The sequence below is a fragment of the Pelophylax lessonae genome (assembly GCF_965119305.1).
Source record: "Pelophylax lessonae genome assembly, chromosome: 13".
Classification (NCBI taxonomy): domain Eukaryota; kingdom Metazoa; phylum Chordata; class Amphibia; order Anura; family Ranidae; genus Pelophylax; species Pelophylax lessonae.
The window spans coordinates 210450310-210466543 of record NC_138780.1 but is presented as its reverse complement, the minus strand read 5'-3'; the positions used below and the strand labels follow the sequence as shown (position 1 = coordinate 210466543).

At 42.3% G+C, this 16234-nt stretch overlaps 1 protein-coding gene across 1 annotated transcript in view; it reads left to right on the top strand.

The window, feature by feature from the left end:
• The first annotated feature begins 231 nt into the window (after nucleotides 1-231).
• EML1 (EMAP like 1) overlaps nucleotides 232-16234 on the top strand; it is a 354659-nt gene continuing 338656 nt past the window's right edge. Inside the window, exon 1 of the mRNA XM_082275525.1 lies at nucleotides 232-332. Within this exon, the coding sequence (XP_082131651.1) occupies nucleotides 305-332 (28 nt within the window). The 5' untranslated portion in view covers nucleotides 232-304. The remainder of the gene's footprint in view (nucleotides 333-16234) is intronic.

Genomic DNA, 16234 nt, shown 5'->3' with positions numbered 1-16234 from the left:
ATAACAATAAAGGGCAATGAAAACTGGGATATAGATTCCATCAGAGACGCACGGAGGGGGCAGCTGTCCCAGAATCCTGAGTCAAATGGAATTTGTCAATAAAACTTAAAAGGCAGATTATAAATATTGTATGTGTGAGCGTCCGGTGGGAGATTTCAAGGGGAGGGAAGATCAAATTATATCCTCCAATCACAGCTGTGGTCGCCTGCCAGGATTCATCCTTATCTCTTTCCCCCATTAGAAGTCAGAAGACGGTGGGATCCCCGGCCTGGAACCCTTCCTCAATCCCTGCCAGATTCCCGGAATGTCGGACAGCGAGGGGCTAGCTGTGGGTAAGTCGGAGGATTTATTTATACCTCTATGGACTGTAAAAGCTCACATTACACCCCCCCCCCCCCTGTGCCGGGTGTCTGTCAGCACTACAGAGGCCTGATCAGAATACAGCAGACAGGAGCAGGGATCCCATGGGGAATACATGCAGAAAACCCCCCTTATTACACGAGGGTCCCATGAAGACTGTCAGGTCATGAGAGGTGGAAGTAGCTCATCTGTCATTTTTCTGGTTTCAGTATTTCTGAATCACTGACTGGGAATCAGCATGCGGCAGGTGAAGGCAGAATTTCCATACTTGGTCAGATCAGTTCTGAAAATGTTGATGTCGGAGAATCAGCATGACAGCCAGGCAGATTACATTTTCAGAATGGGGTCAGTGATGGATGTGATATATATCTCATGGCTGTGTATGTAAAGCCCAGATATTTGGTTTGATTAGGGATTGGTTGAAGCAATCCGGTCTTTATATCAAAAGATGCCAAAGATCAGTGTGAATACTGAGGCCCAAAACCCACTTTTCACATTGTGCTGCGTTGTGGTAACATGCGTCTTATGTTACATGGATCAGAATGATAACATGCGTCTTATGTTACATGGATCAGTATGATAACATGCGTCTTATGTTACATGGATCAGAATGATAACATGCGTCTTATGTTACATGGATCAGTATGATAACATGCATCTTATGTTACATGGATCAGTATGATAACATGCATCTTATGTTACATGGATCAGTATGATAACACACACCCGTGCACTGTGCTGTGTTGTGATAACATGCGTCTTATGTTACATGGATCAGTATGATAACGCACACCCGTGCATTGTGCTGCGTTGTGGTAACATGCATCTTATGTTACATGGATCAGTATGATAACATGCGTCTTATGTTACATGGATCAGTATGATAACATGCATCCTATGTTACATGGATCAGTATGATAACATGCATCCTATGTTACATGGATCAGTATGATAACATGCGTCTTATGTTACATGGATCAGTATGATAACACACACCCGTGCACTGTGCTGTGTTGTGATAACATGCATCCTATGTTACATGGATCAGTATGATAACATGCGTCTTATGTTACATGGATCAGTATGATAACACACACCCGTGCATTGTGCTGTGTTGTGGTAACATCATTGTTGCCAACATTCGGAAAAAAAAATTCCAGGGACACTTTGCAGCACAGCTATCAATTACTTACCACACCCACTTCCCTGAAGCTCCGCCCATTCCACATAATTAATATCCGCCTACTTATCAGATTATAGGGTCTACTTCATAAAGAGAGAATTACAGGAAATTGAAAACTTGAGGCCAAAATAGCAGAGTTGGGATAATTCTCCCATTCAGCTGCACTTCTTCTCATCACAATTCCCTGCAATTCTAAAGTGTGAAATGTGCTCAGGAGTGACCATAGAAACAATGTAATATGTAAATCTAAATAAAGTGCAAGGTGTAAATAAGTACGATTATACTATCTGCTATAATTAGGTTTTATTGTACTTATTTACACCTTGCACTTTATTTATATTTCCATATTCCATGTTTTCTATGGTCACACCTGAGCAGATTTCACACTTTATTCACCTGTCTCTGAATTCAGCCCTCTGTAGGGGGATAATTTTCATTTACATAAAACAATGTGGCATCCTTTCCTTCCTAACACATTACCCAGTCCATACCAGTATAGATCCTAACACATTACCCAGTCCATACCAGTATAGATCTTAACACATTACCCAGTCCATACCAGTATAGATCCTAACACATTACTCAGTCCATACCAGTATAGATTCTAACACATTACCCAGTCCATACCAGTATAGATCCTAACACATTACCCAGTCCATACCAGTATAGATCCTAACACATTACCCAGTCCATACCAGTATAGATCCTAACACATTAAGCAGTTCATACCAGTATAGATCCTAACACATTACCCAGTCCATACCAGTATCGATCCCTAACACATTACCCAGTTCACACCAGTATAGATCCTAACACATTACCCAGTCCATACCAGTATAGATCCCTAACACATTACCCAGTTCACACCAGTATAGATCCTAACACATTACCCAGTCCATACCATCCTAACACATTACCCAGTCCATACCAGTATAGATCCTAACACATTACCCAGTCCATACCAGTATAGATCCTAACACATTACCCAGTCCATCCCAGTATAGATCCTAACACATTACAGAGTCCATACCGGTATAGATCCTAACACATTACTCAGTCCATATTATCCTAACACATACCAAGTCCATACCAGTATAGATATCCAGCATGAGATTTTTCCCATTGAGGATTGAGGTCTGTTTTCATTTTTTTGAGCAATATATATATATATATATATATATATATATATATATATGTATATACACACATACACGGATATGTACACACATTTATCTAGAGCTAGAAAACTATATATATGTATCAATTAACAGGTGTATAAATTATATCTATAAAAAAACATTATTGATAGTAGTAATTAATGGAGTGTGAGGCCTCCAGCTTGTCGGAAGGTGCTCTGCCTCCCCCTGCTGGCGGATTTTGGAAAGTGCACCATGCTGACACCCTGCCTTCGGTGACACGTTAAATTTGCGACAGGCGGGAAGAGTGAGCGAGCACAGAGAGAGAGACAACCTGCTGTCAGAACTACAACTCCTAGCTGGGGTGAGAGCGACACTGTGTGGCACAAAATTAGAAAAAAAAAAAAAAAAAATGATTTACATTGTCCCTGATTAACAGGGACAATGTAAAATACCCGGGACAGGCTCCTATTTGCCGGGATTGTCCCGGGAAAAACGGGACAGTTGGCAGGTATGGTAACATGCATGTTATGTTACATGGATCAGTATGATAACACACACCCATGCGTTGTGCTGCGTTGTGGTAACATGCATCTTATGTTACATGGATCAGTATGATAACACACCGGAGCGCTGGGCTGCGGCGGGGGGGGGGGGGGCGGCTCGCTGAGAGGCTGAACCGGGTGCTTCTCCAGGCATGTAGGTGGATCCTCACCATATGGTCACAATCTTTCCTGAGCCTGGACCAGCTGTGTGACATCAGCCAACAGCGGGCTTCACCCTGCTGTCTGCTGAAAACGGGTCACAGGAATGCAGAACGAGCTGGGGGGGGGGGGGGGCAGGAACCACATGCCAGGCACGATCAGGCTTCCTGCAGACTTCACATGAAAGAAGTTTTCTTTGTGGCATTTACATGTTTTGTTAGGGTGTCAGGCGCTGGCTGCCAGATGGGAAATAGAGACAATTCTTGTAAAGTCATTTCAGCCTCGAACTATAAAACTTTATCCTGGTTTGTGTAACATTTCCCCCCCAGAAAGGGTAGAGGTGTAACTAGAGCCTTCAGGGCCCTTTCACATGTTCTGCGGCGCCCTCCCCCCCCCCCCCTCCATAGTGGGGGAACACCAGGGCCCAGTCCCAAGTAATACATTGGCAGTTCTAATCAGAAGTTTTTTAATTTTATTTTATTTTATAAATAATTTTTTTCCATTTAATTACATTTTTTCTTACAATTTAATTTTTTATTTTTTTCCATTTTTTTGATGAGGCCCATTTGGAGGCTTTGGTGAGATGTCAGACCTCCGATGTTCCACCTTTGACTGAGAAGGGAGATGAAAAACGCAGCCCTCAATCTCCATCTCTGAATGGATGGACAGGAAGAGTTCTGTACAGATCTTCCCGTTCATTCACAAACTGAAGCATAGGAAACACAGCTATGAATGAACAGAGTTTACTATGCATTAGTCATGAATGGACAGAGTCAGTGATCAGTGCTGATCAATGACTCTGTGTTCATTCGGAAAAGGAAGGAGCCGTTAACATTGATCAGTTCTTCCAGCCTGTAAATATGTCCAGCTATTCCCCGAAGAAAGGGATAGAACCTTGATTGGCTCCATTGAGGGGGTCTCTCTCCCAGGAGAGATACCGGATCAGATACTAAGACAGCTTCATGTAAAAATGTTTTCATTTGGTAACTGGATTGTATTGTGCATTTATATTGGTCTGGAGGGATATAAAAGGGGAACCCCCTCTCACCTTTCCCTGCCTCTCTATTGCACCATCAAAGCTGGAAGGCCTCTATGATTAATGGTGTTAGTAATGGGGGGTCCATGATGATGAATGGTGTTAGTAATGGGGGGGGCCATGATGATGAATGGTGTTAGTAATGGGGGGGCCATGATGATGAATGGTGGTAGTAATGGGGGGTCCATGATGATGAATGGTGTTAGTAATGGGGGGGCCATGATGTTGAATGGTGTTAGTAATGGGGGGTCCATGATGATGAATGGTGTTAGTAATGGGGGGGGCATGATGATGAATGGTGTTAGTAATGGGGGGTCCATGATGTTGAATGGTGTTAGTAATGGGGGGGCCATGATGATGAATGGTGTTAGTAATGGGGGGTCCATGATGATGAATGGTGTTAGTAATGGGGGGGCCATGATGTTGAATGGTGTTAGTAATGGGGGGGCCATGATGATGAATGGTGTTAGTAATGGGGGGGCCATGATGATGAATGGTGTTAGTAATGGGGGGTCCATGATGATGAATGGTGTTAGTAATGGGGGGTCCATGATGATGAATGGTGTTAGTAATGGGGGGGCCATGATGTTGAATGGTGGTAGTAATGGGGGGTCCATGATGATGAATGGTGTTAGTAATGGGGGGGCCATGATGTTGACCTCACATGACAAACCCAAAACTTAAGCTGAGAATTCGGACCTGATGGTTGGCTGCTGAGACCCAATGGCTGCTTTAAGGGAAAAGGGGGGGCTATGCTCTTTTATATCAGGAAGCATTGGGTACTTTGCTGTGAGGGGCAGCTGGGGGAATGCAGCAAAGGAAATATTAGGTAGGTCGGGGTTGGAGCGCTGGGTCAGGGTTTCAGTAGGTCTTTAGATATGATGATATTTTAGTTTAGGATCTTATGGGTCCCAAGGTGAGGTCCCTGGATTGATAGCAGTAGGTTTGGTAGAGTGAAGGGAGTGCCAGACATAAGACTAATAGTCCACTTGAAGTTTTAGTTTTATTTGTGATGAAGATAAAATTGATGAATTTTAAGAGCTTAGAAGCCTTCATCAGGACTTGTGCAGGTGATGGTTAGAAGAATCTGGAGGTGATTTGCATGGATGAAGGACCTGCTCTGGTTTCTGGCCCAGCACCCCATCAGAGGGAATGGGAGAAGAAGAGGGTGTAAGGTTCTGGCACTCTCAGTGCCTCCTATCACATTATTTCCGGGTGATTTCCATCTACCTAGATAGAAGAAACACATATAGGTGTGTTTCCCTTTAAGACTGATGCTGTCATCACTCAGCGCCGGACTGGATGGCTATTTAGATCACCGGCTCTCACTCACATGTGTTCGTTCAAACACCCTTACCTGGATGCTAACTTGGCTTGAAGCTTTCGTGCTTGCAAGCATACCTCGCTGACGGAACCTCGCTGCGCTGATCCCTGTATCCCGCTTCTGGATCATCCGCTCCTCCTGAACCAACCTTCGGCTGTATTGCTATTAGTGCTAAGTACCCCGCAGGGGAATCCTCTATAAACTTATACTAAGCTTACACTATCTAGCTCTGCATAGTAAAGACTATTTATCACATCTGCATATCTAGATTGCTAGCTCTTAAGACTACTGCTACTTATTCCTGCACTGGGTTGATCTCTCTTGTATGTCCACCTGCTACTCTGTCATCTGCTACCATACATGATTGCTAAACCTACCTGCATCCATCTGCTACTGTCTTACCTTCAAGTGTCTGTCACCTACCACCTCCACTCAACCTGTCTCTTAAATCTTCATCACTGTGTTACTACATACATAAAGCCACTCTAGGAACCAGCTTGTTGAGTGTGTGTATTTACTAGCTGAATTAAGACCTTCCACACATGATGAGTCATTGAGGTTGGGAATGGTATCTCAGCATCTCTCTTACATGACTACTGAAGTGGAATATTTCTGCAGCTGAAAATCCACACCATACATGAAACGCAGGAGCGTTACAGATTGAACGAACCTACAAATGGATTCAGCAGAAATAACCACTCAGGTGACACAATTAAAACAGCAAGTAACTGAGTTAATACACGCACTTGCTGAATTAAAAGAAGAAAATCAGGCTCTGTCGCAGCAGGTAATTAGACTGACACAACTTACCTCTGCTCAGTCCCCTGAACCCAAGATAAATCCCCCTTTGGTATTTACAGGCGATCGCAAAAAATTTCGCAAATTTAAAAACGCATGTGAGTTACTTTTCTTGTTAAGATCCCGTACCTACCTTACTGATCATATTAAGGTTTGTACTATTATTTCTTACCTAACAGGCGATCCTCGGGCCTGGGCAGACTCTCTTTTTGAGAAAAACGACCAGCTTCTCAGCTCCTATGCCTTGTTCCTAGCAGAACTTACTAGCCTATATGATGATCCCAATAGGCAGAGTACTGCCGATTTTCAATTAAGCTCCTTGAACCAAGGTGGGAGACCTGTGGAAGACTTTGTCGCAGAATTCAAGAGATGGACCCTTGATTCAGAATGGAATGATGCATCTCTGAAAACCCAATTTAGGCTTGGCCTATCAGAAGCCGTTAAAGACGAGCTCGCCCGAGCGGATCTGCCAAAAACCCTGGATGCATTGATACAACTCAGTATTACCATAGATGGAAGACTACGAGAAAGGAAGTCTGAAAAAATGGGAATGCCATTATCCAGTTCTTCTCGGATTTCGGCCATTGACCCCACTCCTAAACCCGCTCCAGGTAACCACAGACCCCGGCTACCTAGGGAAAAAAGGAAACCAAATGAATATGATGATCCTGCCTGGTCATGGTCCAAGCCTGCCTTAAACAGTCAGCCTTGTCACTCTGACACATCCCATTTGGACCCTGATCCTACAGAGATGGATGAGGAGCCTATGGAGATTGGTGCCATACATACTAGGTTGTCCTTACAAGAAAAAAGAGATCACAGGAGAATCTGTGGCCTTTGTTTTTATTGTGGAGAAGGGGGACATTTCATTACATTCTGCCCAACCAGACCCCATAGGCCTAAGGCTCTCCCAATGGAGGCCAGGCGAATCCGAAGGGTCTTCCCTGAAAAACAGCCTGGAAATTATCAAGGCTGTTGCCAGCCCTGTCCCCGTTCTATATCAGAGAAGGACACCCAGAAATTAACAAATATTGGAATAGATATTCCTTCAACTCCAGTGAACTTGATACCACGTTCTAAAAAACCTCCTGTACCACTTCCTGAGGATACTCCTATTTTTGCAAGCACATTTTTAGCTTCCAATGAAAATATTGAGATTCTTGCACCTGACTGCGTACGTGCTTCTAATGGCACGGTGGTATGTAGGAAGGATCTGAGGATGTTTGAAGAAGCATTGGTTGCTAGGACTACTAGGATTACTTCGGATGGTTATGCGTCCGATTCTAGTGAGGGGTTCATGTAGCAGACACCCTAACAACAAGTGATCCGATTCTCACATCGGTTACCAACCTGATCCGATTCTCATATCGGCAACAAGTGATCTGATTCTCAGATCGGTTACCAACCTGATCCGATTCTCATATCGGCAACAAGTGATCCGATTCTCAGATCGGTTACCAACCTGATCCGATTTTCATATCGGCAACAAGTGATCCGATTCTCAGATCGGTTACCAACCTGATCCGATTTTCATATCGGCAACAAGTGATCCGATTCTCATCGGTTACCAACCTGATCCGATTTTCATATCGGCAACAAGGGATCCGATTCTCAGATCGGTTACCAACCTGATCCGATTCTCATATCGGCAACCATTTTTTTTTTTTTTCCGATTTTCATATCGGAGACCAGTCTCATCCGATTCTCGTATCGGCAACCAGTATTTTCCGATTCTCGTATCGGCAACCAGTCATCCGATTCTCATATCGGCAACCAGTGTTATCCGATTCTCGTATCGGCAACCAGTCTTTTCCGATTCTTATATCGACAACCAGCCTTAGAGGCTTTCCGGAGCCGGCCTTATGGGGGGGGGGGGGTACTGTAAGGTTCTGGCACTCTCAGTGCCTCCTATCACATTATTTCTGGGTGATTTCCATCTACCTAGATAGAAGAAACACATATAGGTGTGTTTCCCTTTAAGACTGATGCTGTCATCACTCAGCGCCGGACTGGATGGCTATTTAGATCACCGGCTCTCACTCACATGTGTTCGTTCAAACACCCTTACCTGGATGCTAACTTGGCTTGAAGCTTTCGTGCTTGCAAGCTCACCTCGCTGACGGAACCTCGCTGCGCTGATCCCTGTATCCCGCTTCTGGATCATCCGCTCCTCCTGAACCAACCTTCGGCTGTATTGCTATTAGTGCTAAGTACCCCGCAGGGGAATCCTCTATAAACTTATACTAAGCTTACACTATCTAGCTCTGCATAGTAAAGACTATTTATCACATCTGCATATCTAGATTGCTAGCTCTTAAGACTACTGCTACTTATTCCTGCACTGGGTTGATCTCTCTTGTATGTCCACCTGCTACTCTGTCATCTGCTACCATACATGATTGCTAAACCTACCTGCATCTATCTGCTACTGTCTTACCTTCAAGTGTCTGTCACCTACCACCTCCACTCAACCTGTCTCTTAAATCTTCATCACTGTGTTACTACATACATAAAGCCACTCTAGGAACCAGCTTGTTGAGTGTGTGTATTTACTAGCTGAATTAAGACCTTCCACACATGATGAGTCATTGAGGCTGGGAATGGTATCTCAGCATCTCTCTTACATGACTACTGAAGTGGAATATTTCTGCAGCTGAAAATCCACACCATACATGAAACGCAGGAGCGTTACAGAGGTAGGCTCGGGATGACAGTTCCAATGTCAGCTTATCTTCCAGTTAGCAAATGAAAATAATATTCAGAAACGGTTCTATGAGTTGTTTTGGTCTTCCAGGGCTTCCTATAATAGACCTAAGCCATGAAATGGACAAAGAATCTGGCAGATGTTAATCTCAGGTCTTTGCTGTACATTGCCCCCAGAGCAGAGAAGAGTCATCAGAATAGAAAGACAAGCTGAGGGCTAATATGAACCTGAGCATGCGCAGCAGCTTTGCCTTTTTTTATTTCTGGGGGTATAAAGGTAAAGTGTGTCTGAGATTTAACCAAACGTGACATTTGTTAATCCTCCCCATTCTGTCTGTGTATTACAGAGCCTGCTGTCTGTTTATTAGCCCGGCTTGGCCTTTCTATGTCTTCCCCATAGGCGTCACATAAACACATAGGTTGAGTTACATCCAGCTAATCCATTGGCTATATAAAGCTTCCATAATCTGCTGATGTTTAGGAAGTGGAAGGAAGGGAATACGACTCCCGGACACATACAAAGCTGCTGGAAATGGGAAACTGAAGATTTGATTGTCAAACATTTCCCAGATATTCACTGATGATATGGTTATGAGTTAAGTAGAATAAATGGCTTCCCATTGGAAATGTACGAACAACACGGGATTAGGCACCATCAGGTGGCCATTGGTTAATGACTGAGAAATGAGTCATTATTAGACAGCTCAGATCACAGACACAGCGTACAGAGTCGAACTGAGCCGGTCTGTACCATGTGATCACGGTGATGACTGTGACGGTTGCGGGTAGCAGACCCCTGGCCTTCTCATCCAACTCGTGACCAAAGACCAGGCAATCTCACACCCTGCCGTCACTTGCGTAACAATGCCACTCTCATCTGCACCCAGCACACAGATTGTCTAGCTTGCGGGACCACAATCTAGATGCAAGCAGACTGAGAGCGATTGTCACCGGGATAATTAAACAATTAACCCTTTCTCTGCCACCACCTCTACGTTATAATGAGCCCAGAGGACGCTCGTAATTTTAGAAATACCAATTATGACTTTAGAATAATCATCTGTAACACACACTGTCACCTCAGACAAGAATGTTCAGGGGATTTATCCTAAGCAGTAGCGCTCTTTCAGGAGACAGGTTTTTGGTTTAGTTTGCTTTAAGAGCTTAGAGACAAAGTTAACACTTTTCAATATAAGGTTTAATTATAAAAAAGGTTAAAGTTGGTGCAAATAAAAATATTTACAGAAAAATTGTTTATAAAGAAATAGAGACATGATACAGCAATTTTGCAATATGAAGATAAATAATTAGAAATGAAATACTTGCAGGGTGTTTCAGAGTTGAGGCTGAACATGTGTGATCGGTCCTTTCTTAAGCGATGTTACTGCTTGATGTTAAAATTAAGAACTGACAGCTCCATCATCTCCTGTCTTTTTCTCTGACACACAGGGGGTGTCACCAGACGTACTTGACCAATAGGCACTGGGGCCATGGGCGGCCCCGGAGGCTCATAAACTGCTAAAGGACCTCCCAGTTAGACAGATTTCTAACAGAATTCATATCTCGAAAGATGTAATGGTTACATTCTTGAAACTGATATTTTATTGTAAGGCATTGAATCTATTATCCACAGACACTAAACACAGGTTATCTCGGAATAATCCCTGACCCGTAAGGCATCTGATCGCTAGCTTGTCTTCCCTAGGAACGAATGTGATCATGTTTGATCATAATTCGATCGGTATTTTATCTGGCATTCAACTATCTACTTTTTGTCAATGTGTCATGTTCGGGTAAAAAGTTATGACTTTGCGTGTAACTGTGGTCATTTTCCTAATGACCAAGTTGCTGTGGAATTCCACACAGCCTGTTGTGGACATCTGCTCTCAGATAAAACTTTACAACCTGGCCTGCCAGGATGTGTTTTGAGATAAGGCGCTCTTTTGAAGCCTTGCATACTAATGCAAAAGGGACCCAGGGGGTAATTAACACTGCAAAAAGGAGCTGGGGTGAGGGGCTGGTAAAGGAATTATCTTTTTGGTTTTGAAAACTGTCAGCTGAGCTCTGAAACACAAAATGGTTGCTTTTCGTATCCCAGCGCAGGATATTCATTGTACGATACCATTACAATGACCAATCACAAAAATTACAAATATAAACACACTACTGGTTACATTATTGATCCCTCCCCTTCCTATTACAATGGGGAAAGGAGAGGAATCATAGTTAGTTATGAATGAATCAGCAGCTGGGATGAGATCTATATATTAACCCTTCACCTTCCTTCTCCTGCAACATGGCCTCTTCTCCTCCTCCTTCCTCTATGAATGGCCTTTACATTACTACACCGATAACAAGTGCCTTATTTTACCCCCTCGCCTTAGAGTTAACCGTAACCCTAATACAAGCATGTTTTTTCCTTTCCAAAAAATTGAAGAACAAATCAGATGACCTTGGGGAGTCTACTTTACAAAAAGGGGTCTGTATAGAATGTGACATAATAATGATTATCAGACAGCGCTGGTCTGTATAGAATGTGACATAATAATGATTATAGGACAGTGCTGGTCTGTATAGAATGTGACATAATAATGATTATAGGACAGTGCTGGTCTGTATAGAATGTGACATAATAATGATTATAGGACAGCGCTGGTCTGTATAGAATGTGACGTAATAATGATTATAGGACAGAGCCGGTCTGTATAGAATGTGACATAATAATGATTATCGGACAGCGCTGGTCTGTATAGAATGTGACATAATAATGATTATAGGACAGAGCCGGTCTGTATAGAATGTGACATAATAATGATTATAGGACAGCGCTGGTCTGTATAGAATGTGACATAATAATGATTATAGGACAGCGCTGGTCTGTATAGAATGTGACATAATAATGATTATAGGTCAGTGCCGGTCTGTATAGAATGTGACATAATAATGATTATAGGACAGTGCTGGTCTGTATAGAATGTGACATAATAATGATTATCGGACAGCGCTGGTCTGTATAGAATGTGACATAATAATGATTATAGGACAGCGCTGGTCTGTATAGAATGCGACATAATAATGATTATAGGACAGTGCTGGTCTGTATAGAATGTGACATAATAATGATTATAGGACAGTGCTGGTCTGTATAGAATGTGACATAATAATGATTATCGGACAGCGCTGGTCTGTATAGAATGTGACATAATAATGATTATAGGACAGCGCTGGTCTGTATAGAATGTGACGTAATAATGATTATAGGACAGAGCCGGTCTGTATAGAATGTGACATAATAATGATTATAGGACAGCGCTGGTCTGTATAGAATGTGACATAATAATGATTATAGGACAGAGCCGGTCTGTATAGAATGTGACATAATAATGATTATAGGACAGCGCTGGTCTGTATAGAATGTGACATAATAATGATTATCGGACAGCGCCGGTCTGTATAGAATGTGACATAATAATGATTATCAGACAGCGCTGGTCTGTATAGAATGTGACATAATAATGATTATAGGACAGCGCTGGTCTGTATAGAATGTTACATAATAATGATTATAGGACAGCGCTGGTCTGTATAGAATGTGACATAATAATGATTATCAGACAGCGCTGGTCTGTATAGAATGTGACATAATAATGATTATAGGACAGTGCCGGTCTGTATAGAATGTGACATAATAATGATTATAGGACAGAGCCGGTCTGTATAGAATGTGACATAATAATGATTATAGGACAGTGCCGGTCTGTATAGAATGTGACATAATAATGATTATAGGACAGCGCCGGTCTGTATAGAATGTGACATAATAATGATTATAGGACAGTGCTGGTCTGTATAGAATGTGACATAATAATGATTATCGGACAGCGCTGGTCTGTATAGAATGTGACATAATAATGATTATAGGACAGCGCCGGTCTGTATAGAATGTGACATAATAATGATTATAGGACAGAGCCGGTCTGTATAGAATGTGACATAATAATGATTATAGGACAGCGCCGGTCTGTATAGAATGTGACATAATAATGATTATAGGACAGTGCTGGTCTGTATAGAATGTGACATAATAATGATTATCGGACAGCGCTGGTCTGTATAGAATGTGACATAATAATGATTATAGGACAGCGCCGGTCTGTATAGAATGTGACATAATAATGATTATAGGACAGAGCCGGTCTGTATAGAATGTGACATAATAATGATTATAGGACAGCGCCGGTCTGTATAGAATGTGACATAATAATGATTATAGGACAGTGCCGGTCTGTATAGAATGTGACGTAATAATGATTATCAGACAGCGCTGGTCTGTATAGAATGTGACATAATAATGATTATCGGACAGCGCTGGTCTGTATAGAATGTGACATAATAATGATTATAGGACAGCGCCGGTCTGTATAGAATGTGACATAATAATGATTATCGGACAGCGCCGGTCTGTATAGAATGTGACATAATAATGATTATCAGACAGCGCTGGTCTGTATAGAATGTGACATAATAATGATTATAGGACAGTGCTGGTCTGTATAGAATGTGACATAATAATGATTATCGGACAGCGCTGGTCTGTATAGAATGTGACATAATAATGATTATAGGACAGTGCTGGTCTGTATAGAATGTGACATAATAATGATTATCGGACAGTGCTGGTCTGTATAGAATGTGACATAATAATGATTATCGGACAGTGCTGGTCTGTATAGAATGTGACATAATAATGATTATCGGACAGTGCTGGTCTGTATAGAATGTGACATAATAATGATTATAGGACAGTGCTGGTCTGTATAGAATGTGACATAATAATGATTATAGGACAGTGCTGGTCTGTATAGAATGTGACATAATAATGATTATAGGACAGCGTTGGTCTCTATAGAATGTGACATAATAATGATTATAGGACAGCGTTGGTCTCTATAGAATGTGACATAATAATGATTATCAGACAGAGCCGGTCTGTATAAAATGAGGCACATCGATCAAATTTCAGGATTGTAAACTCAATGCTTTTTTTTTAGCAGTAAACTGATGAAAATCTTAAATCGAATTAACAATAGATGAACTCATCACAATGGCTTTGATTTATCACGAACCCCCCCGTGGTCTCCAATCTGTTATGAGCTGAGATGATCCCAGCTCCATCTAAGTGCAGGAATACGCAGTCGATGGGCGACTTTAAGCTGCTCCAACATGTTACTAAGACCGCCAGTAGTCGCTTACTGAGAGGACGCACTGATCCTTAACCAAATGGAACAAATGGATCCCTAATGGGCAAAATTTTAAGACGAGTGAGTAGTAGGGATTTATCTCCCATGTTTCGACAATCGATCAATAAATATCACTTTGTAGCTTACACTATAGGGAGCTATCTGTTCCATCTCTCAGTCTATTGATTGATTTTTATTCAGTCCCACAGTTATGAAATATGTATACCTAAATCGGTTCATGATGAACATGCCTGTACCCGGAGTTCAGCTTTCAAGTAGATCCAAGCTCTTATTGGATGACATTGGGGGTGACAGAGCACCGTGTATCATAAACAGTCACCAGCTTTCTTTTTTGATAACCTTTATTTCCATGATAGGAGTGACAATGATGGACCGTGTCAGTGCATTGTGCTTAGGGGTTATGGGGGCCCACTGGTTGCACCCACAAGGGGTGCAAGTGACTGAGTGACAACCCAGGAGCACAACTGGCATTATATTTGTCCCCAAATAACAGGAAATCACTGAACAATGACCTTCCTAGCAGGATCACCAGAAATTGGTTCTAAAAAGTTGCAAAATTGGAAAAATCATAAACACCTCTTTAAATATCTTTAACATGTAAAGTGATTATGAGGTTTTAGAGATGAGTTTATGTCTGATTTAGGATTGAAAAGGATTGAAAATCCGATACTGGAATGACAGCGACTTGAAGTATTTCATAGCAGTGAGTGAATTTTAGAGTCAGACTTTCTGGACAATTGATTATTTCCCGCCATATGTCAAATACATTTTCAATACTTTCAGTCTGATTAAGATAAAGCAAATATCATCACTTGTTGTCAGATGGCAGATAGGCATGGGGAATGATCTTTCTATAAACATCATGTATGGATTTCTAAAGGAAGCAATGCAAGGAGACCCCTCCAATACCTTTCCATGCAAACTAGAGACATGCCATAAAATCCATCACTGGGAGAGGGGTGTCTGAGATCAATGGGGGAGGGGTGTCTGAGATCACTGGGAGAGGGGTGTCTGAGATCAATGGGGGAGGGGTGTCTGAGATCACTGGGAGAGGGGTGTCTGAGATCAATGGGGGAGGGGTGTCTGAGATCACTGGGAGAGGGGTGTCTGAGATCAATGGGGGAGGGGTGTCTGAGATCACTGGGAGAGGGGTGTCTGAGATCAATGGGGGAGGGGTGTCTGAGATCACTGGGAGAGGGGTGTCTGAGATCATTGGGAGAAGGGTGTCTGCTCGGAGTACTCTGTGAGAGGGGTGTCTGCTCTAAAATCACTGGGAGAGGGGTGTGACAGAACTGTCCCACACGCCACTTGAGTGCTTCCTCCAGTGTGAACATGGATATCAGATATTATAGCTGTATATTGCAACCAAGAACTAGGCAGGACTCATTTAGCTGCAAAACTGGAACTGTTTATTGAACAAGAATACAGGCTTCTTATACACTACACACTCAGGTGAGGCTGATCACATTATTATATGCAAACGCAACATTATCTTAAACAACGAACCACCTAGACAATCAGACTTCTCATTCCAGGTCAGACTTGCCAGCATCAAGCTCACAAAGCACAATACACATTATTATAAGTATAAACACATCCCCACACTAGTTTGCTAGCAGACAATAGATGTGTGGATTAGCACAATTAACAATGTGTGGAAGACAGGTGGCGTGAGTTGATGAGATTAACATCTGCTATGAGTTTCCCAGTGTTGAGCAGAAAACACATA